We start from the raw sequence: 19,731 nt of genomic DNA on the forward strand, positions 1-19,731 counted from the left end.
TCTTTCAATCATAAGCTGCCACTAGAATCACTCTTAATGCACTTCCATTAATCATTTTACGGGTTTTCATTATGGCATGTGATAAACAAATTAGACAGCATTGCCGATGATTTGAAAAAGAACGATGATTTGAAAAAGAACGTTAGAAATGTCTTTTTCCTTTAAAAAAAGAGAAATTCTTAAAGATTATCCCAAGGGTACCTCTTTCTTGTAAGACTTTAAGCATTTCTCAGTATGATAAAAGTGATTTTGCTGTCTGAATGTACTGAAGATATGAAAAATGTTGTACAGCTGTTTAAAGAAGCAGCCTTAATATCTTTAAACCAGCTCACACCATGCTAAATACTGTTTTTGGACAATCATAACAATAGAATAGATCAGAGGTGGATTATTGGGTTGGGGGCATGGGCCTCCCTTTATGGAGCTACATATATGGTTATTGCATAGACTTTTTACCTGACTAACTCTCTTAAGGTTGTCTAGCTTGGGGCTCCCCCTTTTTCAAAATTTTGGATCCACATCTGTAGACCATGGTAATTAACTTGAACTTGGACTTACCTATCACATGTGTCTATGTTCACTCTTGTTCAAGTTCCATATTTTATATTAGAATAGAAAAAGCTGAAGAACATTGTGGATTACATCTAAGTTTGAGGTACATTATTTGAGGTACATTATTTGAGGTGCACTATTTCTGCTGGTATCTATATAGAGCCTTAGCTACAGTAGTCCACTATGAATGACTAAAATGATACTCAGTAGATGACTGACATTAGCTCTACATTCTTTTTTTTATTAGGAATTTTCTTTCTTTTAGTAATCAAATATTTGAACTCCGGCCATAGTCCCATTTATTCAGAAAAAGTCCCATCGGAAAAGAGGAAATTAAAACAAACTTTGTAACTAAAAGTCAATTAATATATTCCCCTAGTCACTGTGGATACCTGAAGGTTTCATTTAGTAAATATATATACTTTCTGCTGCATCTTAAATCATTTTACATAATTACTGGTAAATACTTACAATGCTTCAAAATTTTTAAATTTCAATTTGGTTCATGTCTCAGAGATTTATTTTGCCAATTCGATACATGTACAAGGACATATTTACATCATTCATGCCAACAAGACTAATCATTTTTATAAAAAAATTTTAAAAATAACTTCTCAATGAATACAGGCTTTATAAATACTACTTGTCCAAATATCTTTAGTTGTGTCATAAAAATTGCACAGTCTTACATATTTTGATGTTCATTTCTAATATAAAGAATATTTTTTTCACTTTAAATGGTTTAAAACATTTTAAAAGGATAAAAAGTTGATAGAAATGCTATATTTGATAGACATACTCGTCATATATATAAATCCTGATAACCCATCCTTTCCACTTTTATTTAATCTGAATTTAATATTTGACAGTACATTATGTCAGCACATCAGAGTCTAATATTTCTATTCTTTGCTGTGAAAATGAATGAGAATGCATTGGACCCTGTGTAGACAGTATATTATGTTCTTATTCAGTCAAGCTGTTGACCAAGGGTATACCTTTCAAATTTAAATACAACAGAAACATTCCTTTGGTCAGGTCTAGTTTCATTTTTAACTTTGGTCTGATTTAGAAAAGTTATAGAATCGCATTAGCATGAGAATGCTTCAATGGTGCTTTGTTTTGTCTTCTTTATTGTTGTTTCTTTGGGTGACTTAAGACTAGCCCTAGTTTTACAACATATTTGTCAAGGGTCTTGTTCATATTAAATGTTTTATGTTTTTTTTAAATATTCTTTTTATTTTATAATATTTTTGCAAGTACTGGTAGGTTTTTATTTATGTATCATTTTCTTATATTTTTATTTGGTGATTTGTTTACTTTTCTCATGTAGTATATGATATTTTAAATCTGCATGTATGTTTTAATATTTAAATTGATTACAAGCTCAGTAGGAAGGGGAAATTTTCATTAAAATAAATTTAAAGGAAACAGTAGACATTTGAAATTGATTTTATGCAAATATTCCAAGTAAGAAGGTTGATAGAAAGAGTTTTTCAGGCAATTTACAAAGATTTATGTCATTTTTTTTGCAGTAGCAGTGATTCTTCAAACATAATAAACTTGTTATATACTATGCTATCATTAGTAGAATTATTGCTTTCTAGATAAGAAAATATAAAATGTAAATCATATGATTAAAAACTTGTGGATATTTATTGTGCTGCAGGATTTATAAGAAATCTCATGTACATTGGCATGTTATGACAACATTAATTCATCATAACCGTGTTGTTTACTTGGGAGATATTATGTGTATACCATTGATTTGTGACAAAAAAGGATATAACCTGTGTCTATTTATAAGTGTGGAATTTTTGTTACCATGGAAACCAGAAACATATGCAGTGATAGCTAATTTCCCCAGAAATATGATCTGATATATTGTTATTAGTACTGAGGACCTCAGTATAGTGTTATTGGGATGTAATATAGCAGTGATGCAAATAGAATCAATATGGAGGAATCGTGAGCAGACAAACAGGCTTGGACTGATGCCAATATTCCAGACAAGATAATTCTGCTGATCTTGCATTCTGTTTGATAAAATACCATCAGTTAATGTGTGTGTTGTGATTGTGGCAAAAACAAGAGAATAACAAAACTAATGATAGCATAGTATAAAGTATATCACAAGTTTTGAATTAAGATAGCAAATATTTACATATAATGTTGTAAAAATCGTGAGCGTCCTCCTACACACTTCATTTTTGTTTTAAGAATTGGTTTTTGTGTTTTGTAGAATATTCTGCCCTATAATTAAAACAGGTGGTTCATGTTTCTAACGTGCCAACATAAGTACTTGTTTGTATTTATTTACCATTACAACACTTAACCCCCTTTTTCCAAAAAAAAAAACCCAACAAAAACAATAACAACAACAACTGAAAATAATAATCATTGCCATTTACATATTTTACATGTGACTGTAATTCATTATATTATTTTATATCTTTCATGTTTATGTGTGAAATATAAGTGTTATTTGAGCTCATACAAAATTGATTGAAATGACATTTGATAGAATATGATAAGTTTTAAATTATAACCTTTTTCTTTTTGCATGGACATTTTTAGAGTGGATTAATTACAAAATTTCTGTTTTTCAGTATTTCAGTTGTGAAAAATTACAAGTCATGTAGGATTACAATGATCAAGAACTGATGCAAATTAATAATTATACATTTTTGAAATTGCATCAAATATTGAAATTCTCATGACTTGAATTCACACCTGAAATTTTTATTATATATGGAAGCTCCAAGTTGCCTTGAATTCATGTAAATAATTCAGAGTTATCTCCCTTCTTACATTAAGTTTTGTAACAAACTTGAAGCTTCCATGGTTTGATTCCTTTAGAATGTTTTGTTTGAATACCTTTGTTTGAGTTTTAATTTAACAGAGTGTCTTTTTTCACCACTAATTCAGAGCTGCCGGTTTTAGTACAATAAATGGAGAAGATGAATTAGAACGTCGTCGCAAGGAACGTCGGGAACAAAGATTAAGGCAAGACTTGATGTTGTAGTGTATAAATGCATTGTAATTATATGTTTTAAAAGACAATGTGTAATCAGGGTAAGATATTTTACAGAAAACAAAAGTTGAACTCTGTCACACAATTTTTGAAACTCCAGCTATTTTGCAAATATAAAACATGTGGCAATTACTGTGTTAGAGAAAGGCGAAAGGATCTTGATACAAAAGAAAACGTTTACACAATGTGTGTATAGTTCATCACTGCATGTTGTTTGACATCCTAGTTTTTCATACTTCAGACATTCAACCATCAATCCTAATACAGTTTTATTTTCCCCTCGTTAAGCATCTTCTTTGTCAGTTATGTATGTTTTAGTCAAATCCATCAGCATAATGTTTGCCAGCTGGTGAAAATATTACAAAATTGACACTTTATGCAAATAGTATTTGGTGACTGGAAATCTATTTTATAATTTTGTTTGTATCAATCGAGACATATACATCTTATTATTTTGAAATGAAATAATTACCAAAATTGACTGCTAAATTCGAAGCTGACTAAGGCATACAAAGTTGATTTTAGTGAGATTTTTTCTAAATTGCAGTGATTTTTTTTATTATCATTTGCATGTTTATAAAAAAAAAATGCCAAATAAAAGATTATTTGCTGTGAATTATATTAAACCCGCAAATAATTGCACTGATTGATTGAAATGAAATTATTTATAAAGTTTTAATTTTATAGCTTATTTTTTTTAGATCTGGTGAGACAGAAACCCCCTCAGAAGACACTTCCTCACGCCGAAGCAGAAGAAGGCGTGGCACAGAGGACGAAATAGACACATCAGCCACAGAAGTAAGATATCATTGCAAACTTACAGACCATTTAACAGTCCCTTAAACTTTGGGAAATAAAAGGAGTTTAACGAGAATTCAAACCCCCTTCAAAAAAACCTACAAAATGAAAAACAATAATAGATAGTGATCACAGTTACTTGTACTAAGCTATAAGTTAGTTTACCAGGTGAAAATCAAATCATGACCTTACAATATATATCTTTATAGTGTTTATATACACTTTATTTAATCTTTTTCCAAATTTTCTACTCAGAAGTCACAATGTATGACATTTTGTGTTATACACTACCTTCATAAAGACTTTTTTTCAAAACATAAGTTAAAAACATTAGGTCACGGCACTCGCTTTAGATAAAAAAAAATTACCTTTATCACTTGCAAAGTATTTATAAATTTTTTTATCTATAAATGCAAGAATTTAGACAATAAAAACCGGAGTTTTACACAGCATAGATATGAATTCATTTGTGAAATCATAATTAGAATATTAGGAGTAGAAAAAAAATTATTATATCATATCATTCTCATTATAGACTATTTCATCATCTTATTTTACATGCTGTGCAAGTTCCCATATTTTTCAGAATAAAACATCAACAAAAACTGTTACATGACTACTAGGAAATCTATTTGACTGAACCTTAAAATAAAATTTGAGCAAGTACCTCTTATATAAAGTTTTCAGAAAATGAAGTGAATTTAACATGTTTTCTTGCTACTACACATTCTGAAATCATCTAAGTTATCTCCCCTTCTAAAGCATTTTAGGAAAAAAGAAGAAGATTAAATCTGAAATTTTTTTGTATTTGTACAAAAAGATACTAAGATCAGACAAAATGATATAGATTGAGTTATTCAAATAAAAAATATGGCATATAAATTTCATTTCTTCAAAAATTGCTATTTATTATAAAAAATTTCAACCAATCATCTGTGGTAATTTTCGATCTAAGATGGCAAAAGACCGTCTACCTTTTTATTCACCGACCATGCGAGGGCTTTATAGCCTGTCAAGGTCTTTATACACTCCCATAGTAGTACTTATCATGAAATTATGTTTCATAAAATTTATATAACTATGTTGAAAGCATGTTAAATATAGGTAAGGTAAAAAATCTAAATAGGAAAAAGGTATACTGTTATAAATAAGTGAAATTTTCTAGAATAGGGACTGTTACATAAAAACAAAGGAACAACCCAGGAAACCTGTTTTTATTTGTAGTGTGTTATGTTATCTCTTTTGTTGGGTGAATATTTGTCTACATCATAAAAGTTTTCCCTTGAATACCTCCCTATTAGAAAATAACCTTTACGTTTCAAAAGTGGTAGGGCAAAGGAGGTTTTAAGTTTTATAAGTTGGCCTTAGATGGATTTGGCTATTTTTATGCCCTCCTTGTAGCGGAGGGGGCATTAAGTGTTACCCTTGTCTGTCCTGTCTGTCCGTCCGTATGTCCCCAAAATTGGTTTCCCTTCTCTAACTTTTGTTTGCCTCTACCAAATGTTATACACAATGCTTATTACCACAAAACACAGATCAAGTTCAAAATTGGTTGGCGTAACTTTCACTGTTCAAGAGTAATGCCCTTTATAAACATAAAATAATTGCTGAATTTTTCGTTTCCGTTCTCTAACTTTAGTTTGCCTCAACCAAATGTTATGAAACTTATACACAATCCTTATTACCACAAAACATAGATCAAGTTTGAAATTTGGTGGCATCACTTTTACCGTACTGAGTTATGCCCTTTATAAATGGAAAAATTGCTAATTCTGTCGTTTCCTTCTCTAGCTTTAGTTTGCCTCAACCAAATGTTATGAAACTTATACACAATGCTTATAATCACAAAACAGTCTTAACTATGTGAATCCTGCCTCTGTATGTGGAAGTTGATTCATGCATATTTACAAGCGGGGGCATCTTTGGCCCATAGATACATTCTCCATTTATTATGTATTTTTTGGTTATTAGCTCTTCAAATGTTTTGGTTCTTATACATTCATTGGCTTTCAAATACTAGGCTTTGAGCATTCCTAATGAAGGTAAATCCAGAAAAGCGCTTTGGACGCATGAAATTAATTACATGTTGTTTTCATTTTTTATAGCCCCTCCTGAAATAAACATTTATGAAAATCAGAGTATTTTCTGTTTTTTTTACTTGAAGATGACAAATTTGATCTGTATGAAAAATATGATGATTTTCCATCAATATATACTAAAAAAACAAAACATGTTTGTCTCTCTAGGCTCTTTGCCATATGGATCACCCTTAAATAACAATGTTGAATCCACCACTGTGTTACAGTCCTTACAATTTATAAATATAATAGATATGATAAAATGTAAAAACTGGTTCATGTTTTGTTGTTTTCAAATTCATGTTCATTGTGTGTCTTCATGTGTGTTCATTAACAGGAAGTAACAAGTACACGCTCACGTAGACGACGGGGTGAAGAGGAGGTAAACATTTAGATAGAACCTGTTGCCATGGATAAATGTCATAACATATGTATTACTAACCTAGACCTTACAGCCAGATGATCAGCAGCAATGATCAATTCTTTAATGAGTTTTATTTAATAATGACCTCCCATTCCTTCCAAATTAAATTTTCAAACAGCCAAATTGAAACTGTCCTAGACTTTTCATCTTCCAGTTCCAAATCACTTTCTGTCAAGTCATTCCTTTCTATCTTTAGTGTACAATTGTGTTCATTTTTTCATTCACTGTTTTGACCCAAACAAAATTTCAGTCTTGATTCATGAGGTGGAATTTAGATTTTACCGAAATTTTTCTAATGAATGCATATTTTCTTAAACTGCATGAGATGCATTTACTGAATTGAAAATATGTTCAGTGAGTGTCAAGGTAGAAAATAGTGATATATATGAAATGGGAAGCAAATTTCCAGTTCTTAATAGTATATTTTAGATGTCAATGTTTCTTAGTTCTTAGGCCTTATAATTTAAACTTATTCATTCACAGATGTGATGATTTTATACAGCAAATGATTTAGCATAATTATTATTATCATTTAGAAATATTGCATGAAAATGTAGGTACAGCATTCTGCATAGTTAATTTATAATGCACTTTTATTTTATAAATATGCCATGTTTAATAGGGAAATGCTTCAGTGTGCTTCTCCAAATGCTTCAATGTAAAATTATTTGTTTTAGAAAAAGGGTATTATATGTCTGCTAAAACTATGTTCACTAGTATATCAGAAATATCAATTTGATTAAGGTAATATTGCTATCCACACAAAAAACATCACAATTTGATTGAAATAGTATGTTGAAGTCATTGTCAAAACTATAAAGAGTATAGGTTAAGATTCGCCACTATTTTGATACGGATGCATATATCTAGAAATTTTATCAAGCAACATAGATATACTTTATAAAACAAGCACACACAACTGGGTATATTTCAGAGAGACTATTTTTATTTTCTATAGTAAAGTTATATTATGAAAGAGTTCATATATAATAAAGTAAGCATGAATATTGCACTACACTTGCAGTAAAAAATGAGTTTCTGTCCTATGTGGCTAGTCTCACCTGGCATTTATCTCTCAAAAAGTCTATAAACTTATCATTTAGACTCATTAGAGCTATAAAACCATTCATTTAAGTAAAAGTGGCATTATAATTATATTAATTGTTATCAATTTTTAAACAGGAAACTGACAGTGCACCAGTCTCAGTTCCAGAACCAGAACCAGAATCACAACCCCAGGTAAACAACAACGCCGAAGAGGAAGAAAGTCGTCGACGGGAAGAAGAGGAAGAAGCTGAGAGACAGAGACAGGCAGCAGAAGAGGCAAGACGTAGGCAACAAGAGGAGGAAGATAGAAGGCGACGAGAGGACGAAGAAAGGAGACAGAGAGAAGAAGAGGATAGAAGGAAAAGGGTAGGTTAATGGGTTCGGGATATGTAAAAAGTTATTGAAGGCCATAAAGTGCCTTATAGACGTTAACATCCTCGTCCTTTGGTCTCTGGTGGAGAGTTGTCTCATTCGCAATCATACCACATCTCCTTAATACATATGGAGTAGATGAGCCTTGGGTTATTTTGGAAAGTAAATGTAGTAATGAAGGCAATGAGGGTAAAAGATGATAACAGCTTCTATAAAGAGATTAGAAAGGTACAAAGTGCTAGTCAAGGGAGGTAACAATAGAAATCTAGAATGAAAGATGATGTGCTGGATAAGGTAGGTAGCATTTACAGTAATCTTTTATCAATAGCATGTGTTGTATTTTGTTATGAATGCATTATTTGAACAATATTGTACATTTGTATAACCTTGTATGAAGAAAAAATATCCTTCAGAATGGAAAAAAACCCCAGAAAATATCCCTCTTTGGAATTAATTGCATGAAAAATTTTTTTAAATTAAAGTATAAACAATACATAGCCGTTTTGTGTGTTGATTTTGCATGGTTTGTTGATTTTTGCATGTGTTGAAAATAGGAAGAAGAAAGCAGTGAAGAGACAGATTCTGAATCAGATATGGATGATGAGAGAGCTCGTGCTCAACAAAAAGAACAAGATGATCATGAACGAAAGATTGACGAACAACTAATGAGACTAAAAAACTTAGACAAAGAAAATGATTTGTTACTGGAGGAAGAAGGCTGGAATGGGACTACTAATGGTGTTACTCATGTTCATAGGAAGTCTGATGAACGAGGAAAAATTTTATCACCCAAGGAACCAGTTAGGCGTTCACTTACTGAATATTCATTACGAACGGGGGAAGATGGAAAATGTGGAAAATTAAAGACATTTTTTGAAGAAAAAGTTGAAGGTCTTGTGAATGGGGATCATAATGAATTGTCTAGGAGTCTGAATTTTAGTAAAAAATCAGTAAGTTATTTATATAAAAGAGGTTATAAAATTGATATCAATAATTAAACTTGATTTTTGTCAAAGTCAGCAGTTTCTTCATAGATGCTTAAAAGTTGATGTGGAAAAGTAAAATATTTTGGCCTTAAAGACAGCAAAATTTTTAAAAAAAATGAAATACTTATTTTAAAAAAAATAGTCCTTGCTTATTTTACACTGAATTTTTAAAGAGAGAGATCAGTTAAAAAAAGATGCATTATAAATGGAAGTTACTTTAATTTAATGTAGACAGGACATGCAACTTTGGAAGACAAATCCCCAGTGCATGAAAAATGGAAGAAATTTGAAATTAATCAGCAAACAAAAGACTTACAGCAGGTATTTAAATAACAAAAGAAAATTGGAAGGAATTATCAGTATATTTTTAAGTCATAAGTTTTCAGTAAGAAATTTAGACATTTATAAAAGATAGTTTGATAATTTGTTTTAAAATTAAATTTTTTACAGTTTTGTAAAGTTTTAGCCTAATATCGAATTTGATTACATAATTTCGTATTTTTGAAATGGTTAATTTGACAATTTTAAAATATGATGCATACACTTCATCTGTCACTTTATTCTAGCACTACACTTTTTATGTCATTAAACATACAATGGTAATATTCTAGGAAACTAAAAAAGATTTGGCTGCTTACCAAGCCAAAGTTATCTCCCCTGGTGCTTCTAGACTCAAAGATATCCAAAAGAAAGTAAGCAACATCACTATCATTTACATTATTTTTGGGAGTGAACAGGGTGATGGCAAAGTTATTAAACTTTTCAAGAAGAGTGATTTTTACAAGAATTAAGTAAAAATAAACACACATAGTCAGTAACCAAACATTCAATGAAAAAAAGAAAGAAAAAGTTAAACCAAGGAATATCAAACACTTTAAGTATTACATTTTTTTGTTAATAGATATTTTTCAATGACTATATTGTTTTAAAATATAATACATTGACTTGGAAAAAATAATATATAAAGAACAGTTACAAGTGTTTATATTTCTAGGCAAGATTTTTATATAATATATATTTTTGTTGGGTCTGACCAAAAATTCAATTTCTGTATCGCTGTTGTGTTTTCAGTTTGAAGATAAAACTAACACAGAAAATTCAAGTAGTCGCTTAGGAAGATTCAGTGCTAGTGAGAGTTATTTAAATGTAAGACATGAAACTTTAATTAATTATGAATATTAATTTTGATGACAGTCCTCTGTGAGATGAAAATAAAGCTAAACAAAAAATATGTAAATAAATCAAAGAAAAAATATTGTTTAATTACTAATTGTGGATAAAAAAAAATAGAAATGCACGGTCTGCATTCTAAATCAAAGAAAAGTGTACCAGCTTTGTTCATTTTTGAATTATCCTTCATTAGGAATGCTCAGAGCTAAACACTTGAATAGTTAAAGACAGCTAAACTCATTGGTCATTGTATAACTGAAAGAGGTGTAAAATTTGAATCTACAAAATCATAACAGGTCAAATTTGCCTGAGGGATTTGCACCAGTTTATTTGATTACTTGATTTGATAGTTTATGAGTTATGAATTTATAACGTGTACATTATCTTGGTTGATGTTGAAACATTGGCTGATAGGAAAATGATACTCTTGGTGACTTACAGTAATAGCAACCAATAAAAGATGACTAAATTCATTAGGAGCTGTGTCATCAAAAGAGGAGAAAAATGAATCTAAAAAATTATAAAAGGTCAATAGCCTAAAGTGGTGGTAGTAATAAGTTTAGAGTGTACTGATTTTGCTCCTTTAAATGCATCTTCATTTAAACTTATAAATTATTGAGATTAAAAAGTGTAAAAGCTAGAAGCATATAAATGTATCATTAACTTCCGATTCCTAGATAAAAATTAACACGTTGAAAAAAATATCTTAGATTTAACTAGATTTCAAACAATAACACATTGAAAAAAATATCTTAGATTTAACTAGATTTCAAACATTTAAAAAATAAAGATTGTGAGTTTTGATTTTTGGTTATTTATACACTGTTTAGGAAAAGCCTATCTCGGAGAAAGACAACAAGAAACATATCTTAGATCGCTGGCAGTCAGCAGTAGAAACTAAGAAAACTCCATCAAAAACTCAGTCATGGTTATCTAAGTCTATGAGTATCAGTGTTGAGTACGATTTAAATAAAAAGGGAGATAAGATAGAACGATTGACATCAAAGTTTGACCATAATAGAAATGAAAAACCGGATAAGATTGTTAAAAGTGCTACATTACCCATCCAAACAAATAAAGATATGTCCTCGCTAAAACGTCAGTGGTCACAGAATACTGAAGAATCAGTCAATACAAGTGATATTCCAGAACAAAGAACTACAAATAGACATTCAGTTCCTAGAGTTACCGAACGTTGGCTTCATAAATCACATTCTTCCGTGGAAACAGTATCTGCACTTCCTGCAGTGTCAGAATCTAGAACAAGACCATTGTCTACTTCCTCAGTTGAAAGTAATAAAGTAAGAATTATTCTTATTAAGGACAATATAGATTTAAAATTTGATCAAGATATTTGATATAAAAAGTCTTCAATATAAAAAACTAATTTGTTTTAAGTGCTGAATTCAATTAAATGCTGATCTGGCAAATTTGAATTGAATTAGAAAAATGTGTTCCTTTCAAATAAAACACAATTAATTTGGACAATTTCATTTCATTGTAGGACGAAAGAATTAACTGTTAATATAGAAATCATACTCCATACAAAATAAGCAGTCATGTTATTCATTTCAGGTGCATTTGTATGGGTAATAAGATGGCATGTATATTATTTTCTGTTAAAACTATTAAGTTTGAATCCTGACTTTTGTAATAGCATGTAAATCCTATTTACACCCAGTGTGAATTTCTCATTTAAATCACGAAGATAGATAATCGTCACTGTTGTAATAACATTCTAATGCTGAAAAAAACAATTTGTTTCTGTAATTTGAATGAGTGTTTTCATTATATAATAAAAGCATGTGCATGTAATTGTTCTTAGGAAAATCAGTCTGATCAGCAACCTCGGCCAGACAGTTGGCGACGGAGAAGTTCTGCAAAATCGGTAAGGTTAAATGACAATCTGAAGAAGTGAAAAGATGAGTTCATTTTATATTTGTTTAGAGATTATATATTACTTATTTAGAGATTATATTCTCTTGCAAGGTAAGTTAATACTGCATTATGAAGTCGTTCTTTCTAAACTTGAATATCTGTAGCTGAGTTGTTTAGTAGGTAGTTGACCATGTAATATTAGCCAATCACAATTAAAGTAGGTTTGTCATTTTGGGGCCTTTTATAGCTGACTATGCGGTATGGGTTTTGCTCATTGTTGAAGACCGTACAGTGACCTATAGACAGACATGGGGTAATTGAAATATGTAATTGTAATTGACCGTAATTAATTACAATTTCTCAAGTAATTGAATTGAATTGGCTATAGTTATTAATTTCTATGTCATTTGGTCTCTGGTGGAGAGTTGTCTGATTGGCAATTATACCACATCTTCTTATTTTTATATTTGACTATCACTCTTGTTTGTCTAAATAAGTGCTCTAATCAATGTTTGATGAAGGTTTCTTAGGTTTGTCAGGTACTCGTTGAAGGTTAGGGATATTCCAATAATTCTGATAACTGCTTTGAAACTGTAGGAAATTAGAGTATTTAAAGAAAGGGGCCTTAAACTCAATCAGTAAAATCTATTCGTAATTAATTTTCTAAACCACCATCATACAAAAACAAAATTTTGCAAAACTATGCATGTACTAAAAAAGGGATGAGAAATATATAAAAAGGAAATTCCATAAATGAAAGAAAGACGGACAACACCATTTAAAAAAAAAAAAAAAAGATTAAGAGACAAACAAAAACAAAAACATTAAAGATTGAGCAAAACTAAGTTGAAACCCAAGCAAAAATTTCCTACATAATTCTTTTTTATTGTCAAAAGAGTGGGAGGCATAAATTTTTAATTGATATTTTTCAGGAAGAGGAGGAGAGATTAGAGAGGGAAAGACAAGAGGCAGAGGAAAGAGAACGTGAGGAGGTATGTCAGAAAACTTATGATCTGTCTACATTTAGCAACATGTCACACAAAAAGTGTAGATATAGATGCTCAGTAAAATAGACTTTAAAACAGATTTTAAACATATTTTGGATGGTGGATAGGAAAATTCCTGTCATTCCTGTCATCTTTTAAACTTTGAAATAAACAGAGAATACCAGTATTGTATTTCTGCATTGGTAATTCTCTGTATTAGCATTTGAAAATCCTCCAATACCCAAAAGACAGCAACAAGACTGCAACAACAAAAAAAACCAAAGTGGCAATGTTTATTCTGATTCTGTTTGATGTGTAGAATAGAGTTGTGAAATAGAATCCGAATGAACAGTGTTTTCTGATCTCAAATCTGTTACCCCAATGTCCAGCATTTCATGTAGGAAACCAGTTTAAACAAGGAATTATTTGGATCTGGAATAATTTTGAATTCTGGAAAATTGATGAGTAATTTATGATGAAAACTAACCCAACTAAATAGGGTTAGCCATGCGCGCATGGCTAAGGGGGGTTAGTTAGTTCATACTGAAATGATAGTGAAATTAAAATTAACCTTAGCCATGCGCGCATGGCTAACCCTATTTAGTTGGGATAGTTTTCATCATACATTTGTAATAAATTTTCCAGAATTCATAATTATTCCAGATTCAAATAATTCCTTGTTTTTAGATAATTGTGTAGTAGACAGCTTATCACCTTTCATTCATGTTGTATATCCATGTGACCAAATGTGTGTGTACTGTGTCTGGATATTTGTCTGTTGTAAAATATCATGATTGTATTCTACTGGTTAAAGTATTTTGAGTTGTGAAAAAGCTCAGTGAATTTTTTTTTGCCAGTATCTTTTACACTTGAGTTTTACTATTATAAGTCACTCAAAAGACAATTTAATGATGATTACCTATTATAAACCCACAAAAAGATACTTACAGAATGACCTACAAGACCTTGTTTAAAGCTGAAGAAAATAAAATCTTTTGTTAAAATTAATTGATATTAATTGATATATTTTTATGCCTCCGATGTAGCAGAGGGGGAATTAAGTTTTACCCTTGTCCGTCTGTACGTACTTCCGTCTGTACGTCCCAAAATTGGTTTCCGTTCTCTAACTTGAGTTTGCCTCAACCAAATATTATGAAACTTATACACAATGCTTATTACCACAAAACACAGATCAAGTTTGAATTTTGGTGGCGTCACTTTAACCGTTCTAGAGTTGTGCCCTTTATAAATGGAAAAATTGCAAAATTTTTAGTTTCCGTTCTCTAACTTGAGTTTGCCTCAACCAAATGTTTCCGTTCTCTAACTTAGGTTTGCCTCAACCAAAAGTTATGAAACTTATACACAATGCTTATAACCACAAAACACAGATCAAGTTGGAATTTTGGTGGCATCACTTTAACCTTTCTAGAGTTATGCCCTTTATAAATGGAAAAATTGCAAAATTTTTATTTTCTTCTAAATATCAAGTAATTTTTAAAATTGGAGTTATCTTCCCTTGTCCTTGATTATAGTTGAATCATCTACAATCAATGCTTTATACAATGCAATGTTTAATTTTGACTTCCACTGATAAAACACAGATCAAGTTGAATTTGGGTAGTGTCACTTTAACCATTATTGAGTAATACCCCTTTAAAAATCGAAAGATTGCAAAATTTTTAGTTTCCATTCTGTAAATTAAGTTTGCCCCAACCAAACATTATGAAACCTATACACAATATTCATTACATGTACCACAAAACTAAGATCAAGTACAAATTTTTTGTTTCCGTTTTCTAACTTTAGTTTGCCTCAACCAAATGTTATGAAACTTATACACAATGCTTATTACCACAAAACACAGATCAAGTTTGAATTTTGGTGGCGTCACTTTAACCGTTCTAGAGTAATGCCCTTTATAAATGGAAAAATTGCAAAATTTTTAGTTTCCGTTCTCTAACTTGTGTTTGCCTCAACCAAATGTTATGAAACTTATACACAATGCTTATTACCACAAAACACAGATCAAGTTTGAATTTTGGTGGTGTCACTTAAACCGTTCTAGAGTTATGTCCCTTTATAAATGGAAAAATTGCCAAATTTTTAGTTGCCATTCTCTAACTTAAGTTTGCCTCAACCAAAAGTTATGAAACTTATACAAAATGCTTATTACCACAAAACACAGATCAAGTTTGAATTTTGGTGGCGTCACTTTAACCGTTCTAGAGTAATGCCCCTTTATAAATGGAAAAATTGCAAAATTTTTAGTTTCCGTTCTCTAACTTAAGTTTGCCTCAACCAAAAGTTATGAAACTTATACACAATGCTTATTACCACAAAACACAGATCAAGTTTGAATTTTGGTGGCTTCACTTTAACCTTTCTAGAGTTATGCCCTTTATAAATGGAAAAATTGCAAAATTTTTATTTTCTTCTAAATATCAAGTAATTTTTAAAATTGGAGTTATCTTCCTTTGTCCATGATTATAGTTGAATCATCTACAATCAATGCTTTATACAATGCAATGTTTTATTTTGACTTCCACTGATAAAACACAGATCAAGTTGAATTTGGGTAGTGTCACTTTAACCATTATTGAGTAATACCCCTTTAAAAATCGAAAGATTGCAAAATTTTTAGTTTCCATTCTGTAAATTAAGTTTGCCCCAACCAAACATTATGAAACCTATACACAATATTCATTACATGTACCACAAAACTAAGATCAAGTACAAATTTTTTGTTTCCGTTTTCTAACTTTAGTTTGCCTCAACCAAATGTTATGAAACTTATACACAATGCTTATTACTACATAATACAGATTAAGTACGAAATTTGGTGGCGTCACTTTTTCCATTCTTGAGTTATGTCCCTTTATAAACATAAAAATTGCTGAATTTTTCGTTTCTGTTCTCTAACTTTAGTTTGTCTCAACCAAATGTTATAAAACTTATACACAACCGTTCTAGAGTTATGCTTGTTTACAAATAGAAAAAATGCTGAATTTTTATACGACCGCAAAAAAATTTTTGTGGTCGTATATTGGTATGACGTTGGCGTCGTCGTCAGCGTCGTCCGGCATCGTCCGAAGACACATTGGTTTTCGCACTCTAACTTTAGTTTAAGTGAATGGATCTCTATGAAATTTTACCACAAGGTTCAATACCACAAAAGGAAGGTTGGGATTGATTTTGGGGGTTATGGTACCAACAGTAAAGGATTTAGGGGCCAAAAAGGGGCCAAAAATAAGCATTTTTGTAACTTCCAGACATTACTTGTGTGTTAGTGTATGGATCTCTCTGACATTGTATCACAAGGTTCCATATCACAAAAGGAATGCTGGGATTGATTTTGGGGGTAATTGCCTCAAAATTTTAGGAATTAGGGGCCAAAAAAGGGGCAAAAAACAAGCATTTTTCTAGTTTCATGACAATAACTTGTGTTAGTGTATGGATCTTTCTGAAATTGTACTACAAGGGTCCATATTACAAAGGGAAAGCTGGAATTGTGTTTGGGGGTAATTGCCGAAACGTTTAGGAATTGGGGGCCAAAAAGGGGCCAAAAAACACATTTTTCTAGTTTCCAGACAATAACTTGTGTTCAAGTGTATGGATCTCTCTGAAATTGTGCTGCAAGGTACCATACCACAAAGGGAAGGCTGGGATTGATGATGGGGGTAATTGCCTCAATATTTTATGAATTAGGGGCCAAAAAGGGGCAAAAAACAAGCATTTTTCTAGTTTCAGGACAATAACTTGTGTGTAAGTGTATGGATCTTTCTGAAATTGTACTACAAGGTTCCATATCACAAAGGGAAAGCTGGGTTTGAGTTTGGGGGTAATTGCCCTAAAGGTTTAGGAATTTGGGGCCAAAAAGGGGCCAAAAAACACATTTTTCTAGTTTCCAGACATAACTTGTGTTCAAGTGTATGGATCTTTCTGAAATTGTACTGCAAGGTACCATACCACAAAAGGAAGGCTGGGATTGAGTTTGGGGGTGATGAATCATAAGGGGGTTCAAAAAATTGGGGGGGAGGGGATTTTTTTTTTTTGCTTTTTTTTTTCTTTTAAAATTTTCCATTTTAAGTTGGTTATTTCTGATTTATATTTAAAAGCAAATAATAATGATATGGTAGGAGATACACACCAAACAGGATGTGTAAATTATTATATAATAAGTATTGTGCAATAGTAAGAAATTTTCAATTGCACAGTATTGCACAATAGCAAGAAATCTTCAATTGCACAGTATTGCGCAATAGCAAGAAATCTTCAATTGCACAGTATTGCGCAATAGCAAGAAATATCCAATAGCACAATATTGCGCAATAGCAAGAAATTGTCAATTGTACAGTATTGCGCAATAGCAAGAAATATTTAATTGCACAGTATTGTGCAAAAGAAGATACTTCGTATAAATTGCTTATTTCTTGACCAATTTCAATGGGGTTTTATTCTTGAATTCTTGGGGTTCTTTAATATGCTGAATCTAACCGTGTATTTAGTTTTTGGATTTTGGGCCCCGTTTTTAAATTGGTCCACATTGAGGTCCAAAGGGTCCAAAATTAAACTTTGTTTGATTTTATCAAAAATTGAATTATTGGGGTTCTTTGATATGCCGAATCTAACCGTGTATTTAGATTCTTAGTTTTTGGTTCCGTTTTCAAATTGGTCTACATTAAGGTCCAAAGGGTCCAAAATTAAACTTAGTTTGATTTTAACAAAAATTGAATTCTTAGGGTTCTTTGATATGCTGAATCTAAACATGTATTTAGATTTTTGATTATGGGCCCAGTTTTCAAGTTGATCCAAATCGGGGTCCAAAATTAAACTTCGTTTGATTTCAACAAAAATTGAATATATGGGGTTCTTTGATATGCTGAATCTAACCATGTATTTTGATTTTTGGGCCCCGTTATCAACTTTGTCCACATTGAGGTCAAAAGGGTCCAAAATTAAACTTTGTTTGATTTCATCAAAAATTGAATTCTTGGGGTTCTTTGATATGCTGAATCTAACCATGTATTTAGATTTTGGATATTGGACCATAATAGGTGAATGTCCAATTTAAAATTTTTAAGTTCTTAGACCACCTTCATTCTGTGTCAGAAACCTATGCTGTGTCAAATATTTAATCACAATCCAAATGCAAAGCTGTATCAAGCTTGAATGTTGTGTCCATACTTGCCCCAACTGTTCAGGGTTTGACCTCTGCGGTCGTATCAAGCTGCGCCCTGCGGAGCATTTTATTAGTTTCTGTTCTCTACTTAAGTTAGCCTCAACCAAATGTTATGAGACTTACACACAATGCTTATTACCACAAAACTCAGATCAAGTTTAAATTTGGGTAGCATCACTTTTACCGTTCTTCAGTTATGTCCCTTTATAACTATATGATATGCAAGCGGGGGCATCATCTGTGTCCACATGTGGACACTATCCACATTTATTTCCTTATGCACATTAATTATCATGGTAACAAAGAATTATTTTTGTAAAAAAATACCATGGATAAACTTTATACATATACCGATAATAATGTGATAATCGCTTATGGCAGACAACACCACACAACTATTTCTTCAAAGTAACTATAAATTTTTCCAAGAAATCTTACTGAATGTGTGTTTTCAATAGTACATAGTAGAAAAGGTACATATTGACTATACGTAAATTTGTGCTTGTTTTCGATCCTGTGTGTTTAGTATAGATCTTAGGTATTCTGTATAGAAATATAAACATTGCCTCTTAATATGAAATAACATGCAGATATTTTTTTAAACAATGGCTAATCATATTTATAAGTTTGATAATGTGATAGTAAATGAATAGCCATTGTTTTGTCTTCATCTCAGATATAAGGTTATAGTCAAAATTCTCTGTTTAATTGAAAATAGTTTTCGATCTGATGAACATTTAAAATGTTATTTCAGTTAAATTTGATATTTCAAAGGTAGACAAAGGTATAGCTTTCTTTATTACATAAGTACACATATATTATTTGATTCATTGAAGACTTTTCTGAGATGACAGTCTTTTGTCAAGTTTGATTCAAGTATTGTTTAAAAATCTGGTTTGTCAGTCAGAAAAAAGATTTGATTCCTATAAGTAAGTCAGAAACATAAGACTCTAGATAACTCACTTTAATAATGTTTCCTCTTGATATTTTTATACCACCGCAAAAAATTTGCGTTCATATATTGCTATCACGTCATCGTCGTCCAAAGACATTTGGTTTCCGTACAATAACTTTAGTTTAGGTGTATGGATCTCTATGAAATTTAACCAAAAGGTTCAATACCACAAAAGGAAGGTTGGGATTGTTTTTGGGGGTGATGGTCCCAACCGTTCAGGAATTAGGGGCCAAAACAAGCATTTTTCTAGTTGTCGAGCCCTGACTTTAGTC

The 19,731-nt window shown here is 31.2% G+C and overlaps 1 protein-coding gene across 14 annotated transcripts in view; it reads left to right on the forward strand.

Annotated features, from left to right (window-relative positions):
* LOC127706342 (trichohyalin-like) overlaps positions 1–19,731 on the forward strand; it is an 80,986-nt gene that overhangs the window by 43,686 nt on the left and 17,569 nt on the right. For 10 of the 14 annotated variants that reach the window (XM_052210895.1, XM_052210896.1, XM_052210894.1 and 7 more), the window contains 11 exons: positions 3,481–3,558; positions 4,288–4,384; positions 6,800–6,844; positions 8,069–8,299; positions 8,860–9,255; positions 9,523–9,612; positions 9,903–9,983; positions 10,363–10,437; positions 11,292–11,762; positions 12,287–12,349; positions 13,272–13,331. In XM_052210895.1, the coding sequence (XP_052066855.1) occupies positions 3,481–3,558; positions 4,288–4,384; positions 6,800–6,844; positions 8,069–8,299; positions 8,860–9,255; positions 9,523–9,612; positions 9,903–9,983; positions 10,363–10,437; positions 11,292–11,762; positions 12,287–12,349; positions 13,272–13,331 (1,687 nt within the window). The remainder of the gene's footprint in view (positions 1–3,480; positions 3,559–4,287; positions 4,385–6,799; positions 6,845–8,068; positions 8,300–8,859; positions 9,256–9,522; positions 9,613–9,902; positions 9,984–10,362; positions 10,438–11,291; positions 11,763–12,286; positions 12,350–13,271; positions 13,332–19,731) is intronic. The other 4 variants (XM_052210904.1, XM_052210905.1, XM_052210900.1 and 1 more) reach the window with 3 other exon arrangements.

The sequence above is a fragment of the Mytilus californianus genome, unplaced genomic scaffold (assembly GCF_021869535.1).
Source record: "Mytilus californianus isolate M0D057914Y unplaced genomic scaffold, xbMytCali1.0.p SCAF_6, whole genome shotgun sequence".
NCBI classification, from domain to species: domain Eukaryota; kingdom Metazoa; phylum Mollusca; class Bivalvia; order Mytilida; family Mytilidae; genus Mytilus; species Mytilus californianus.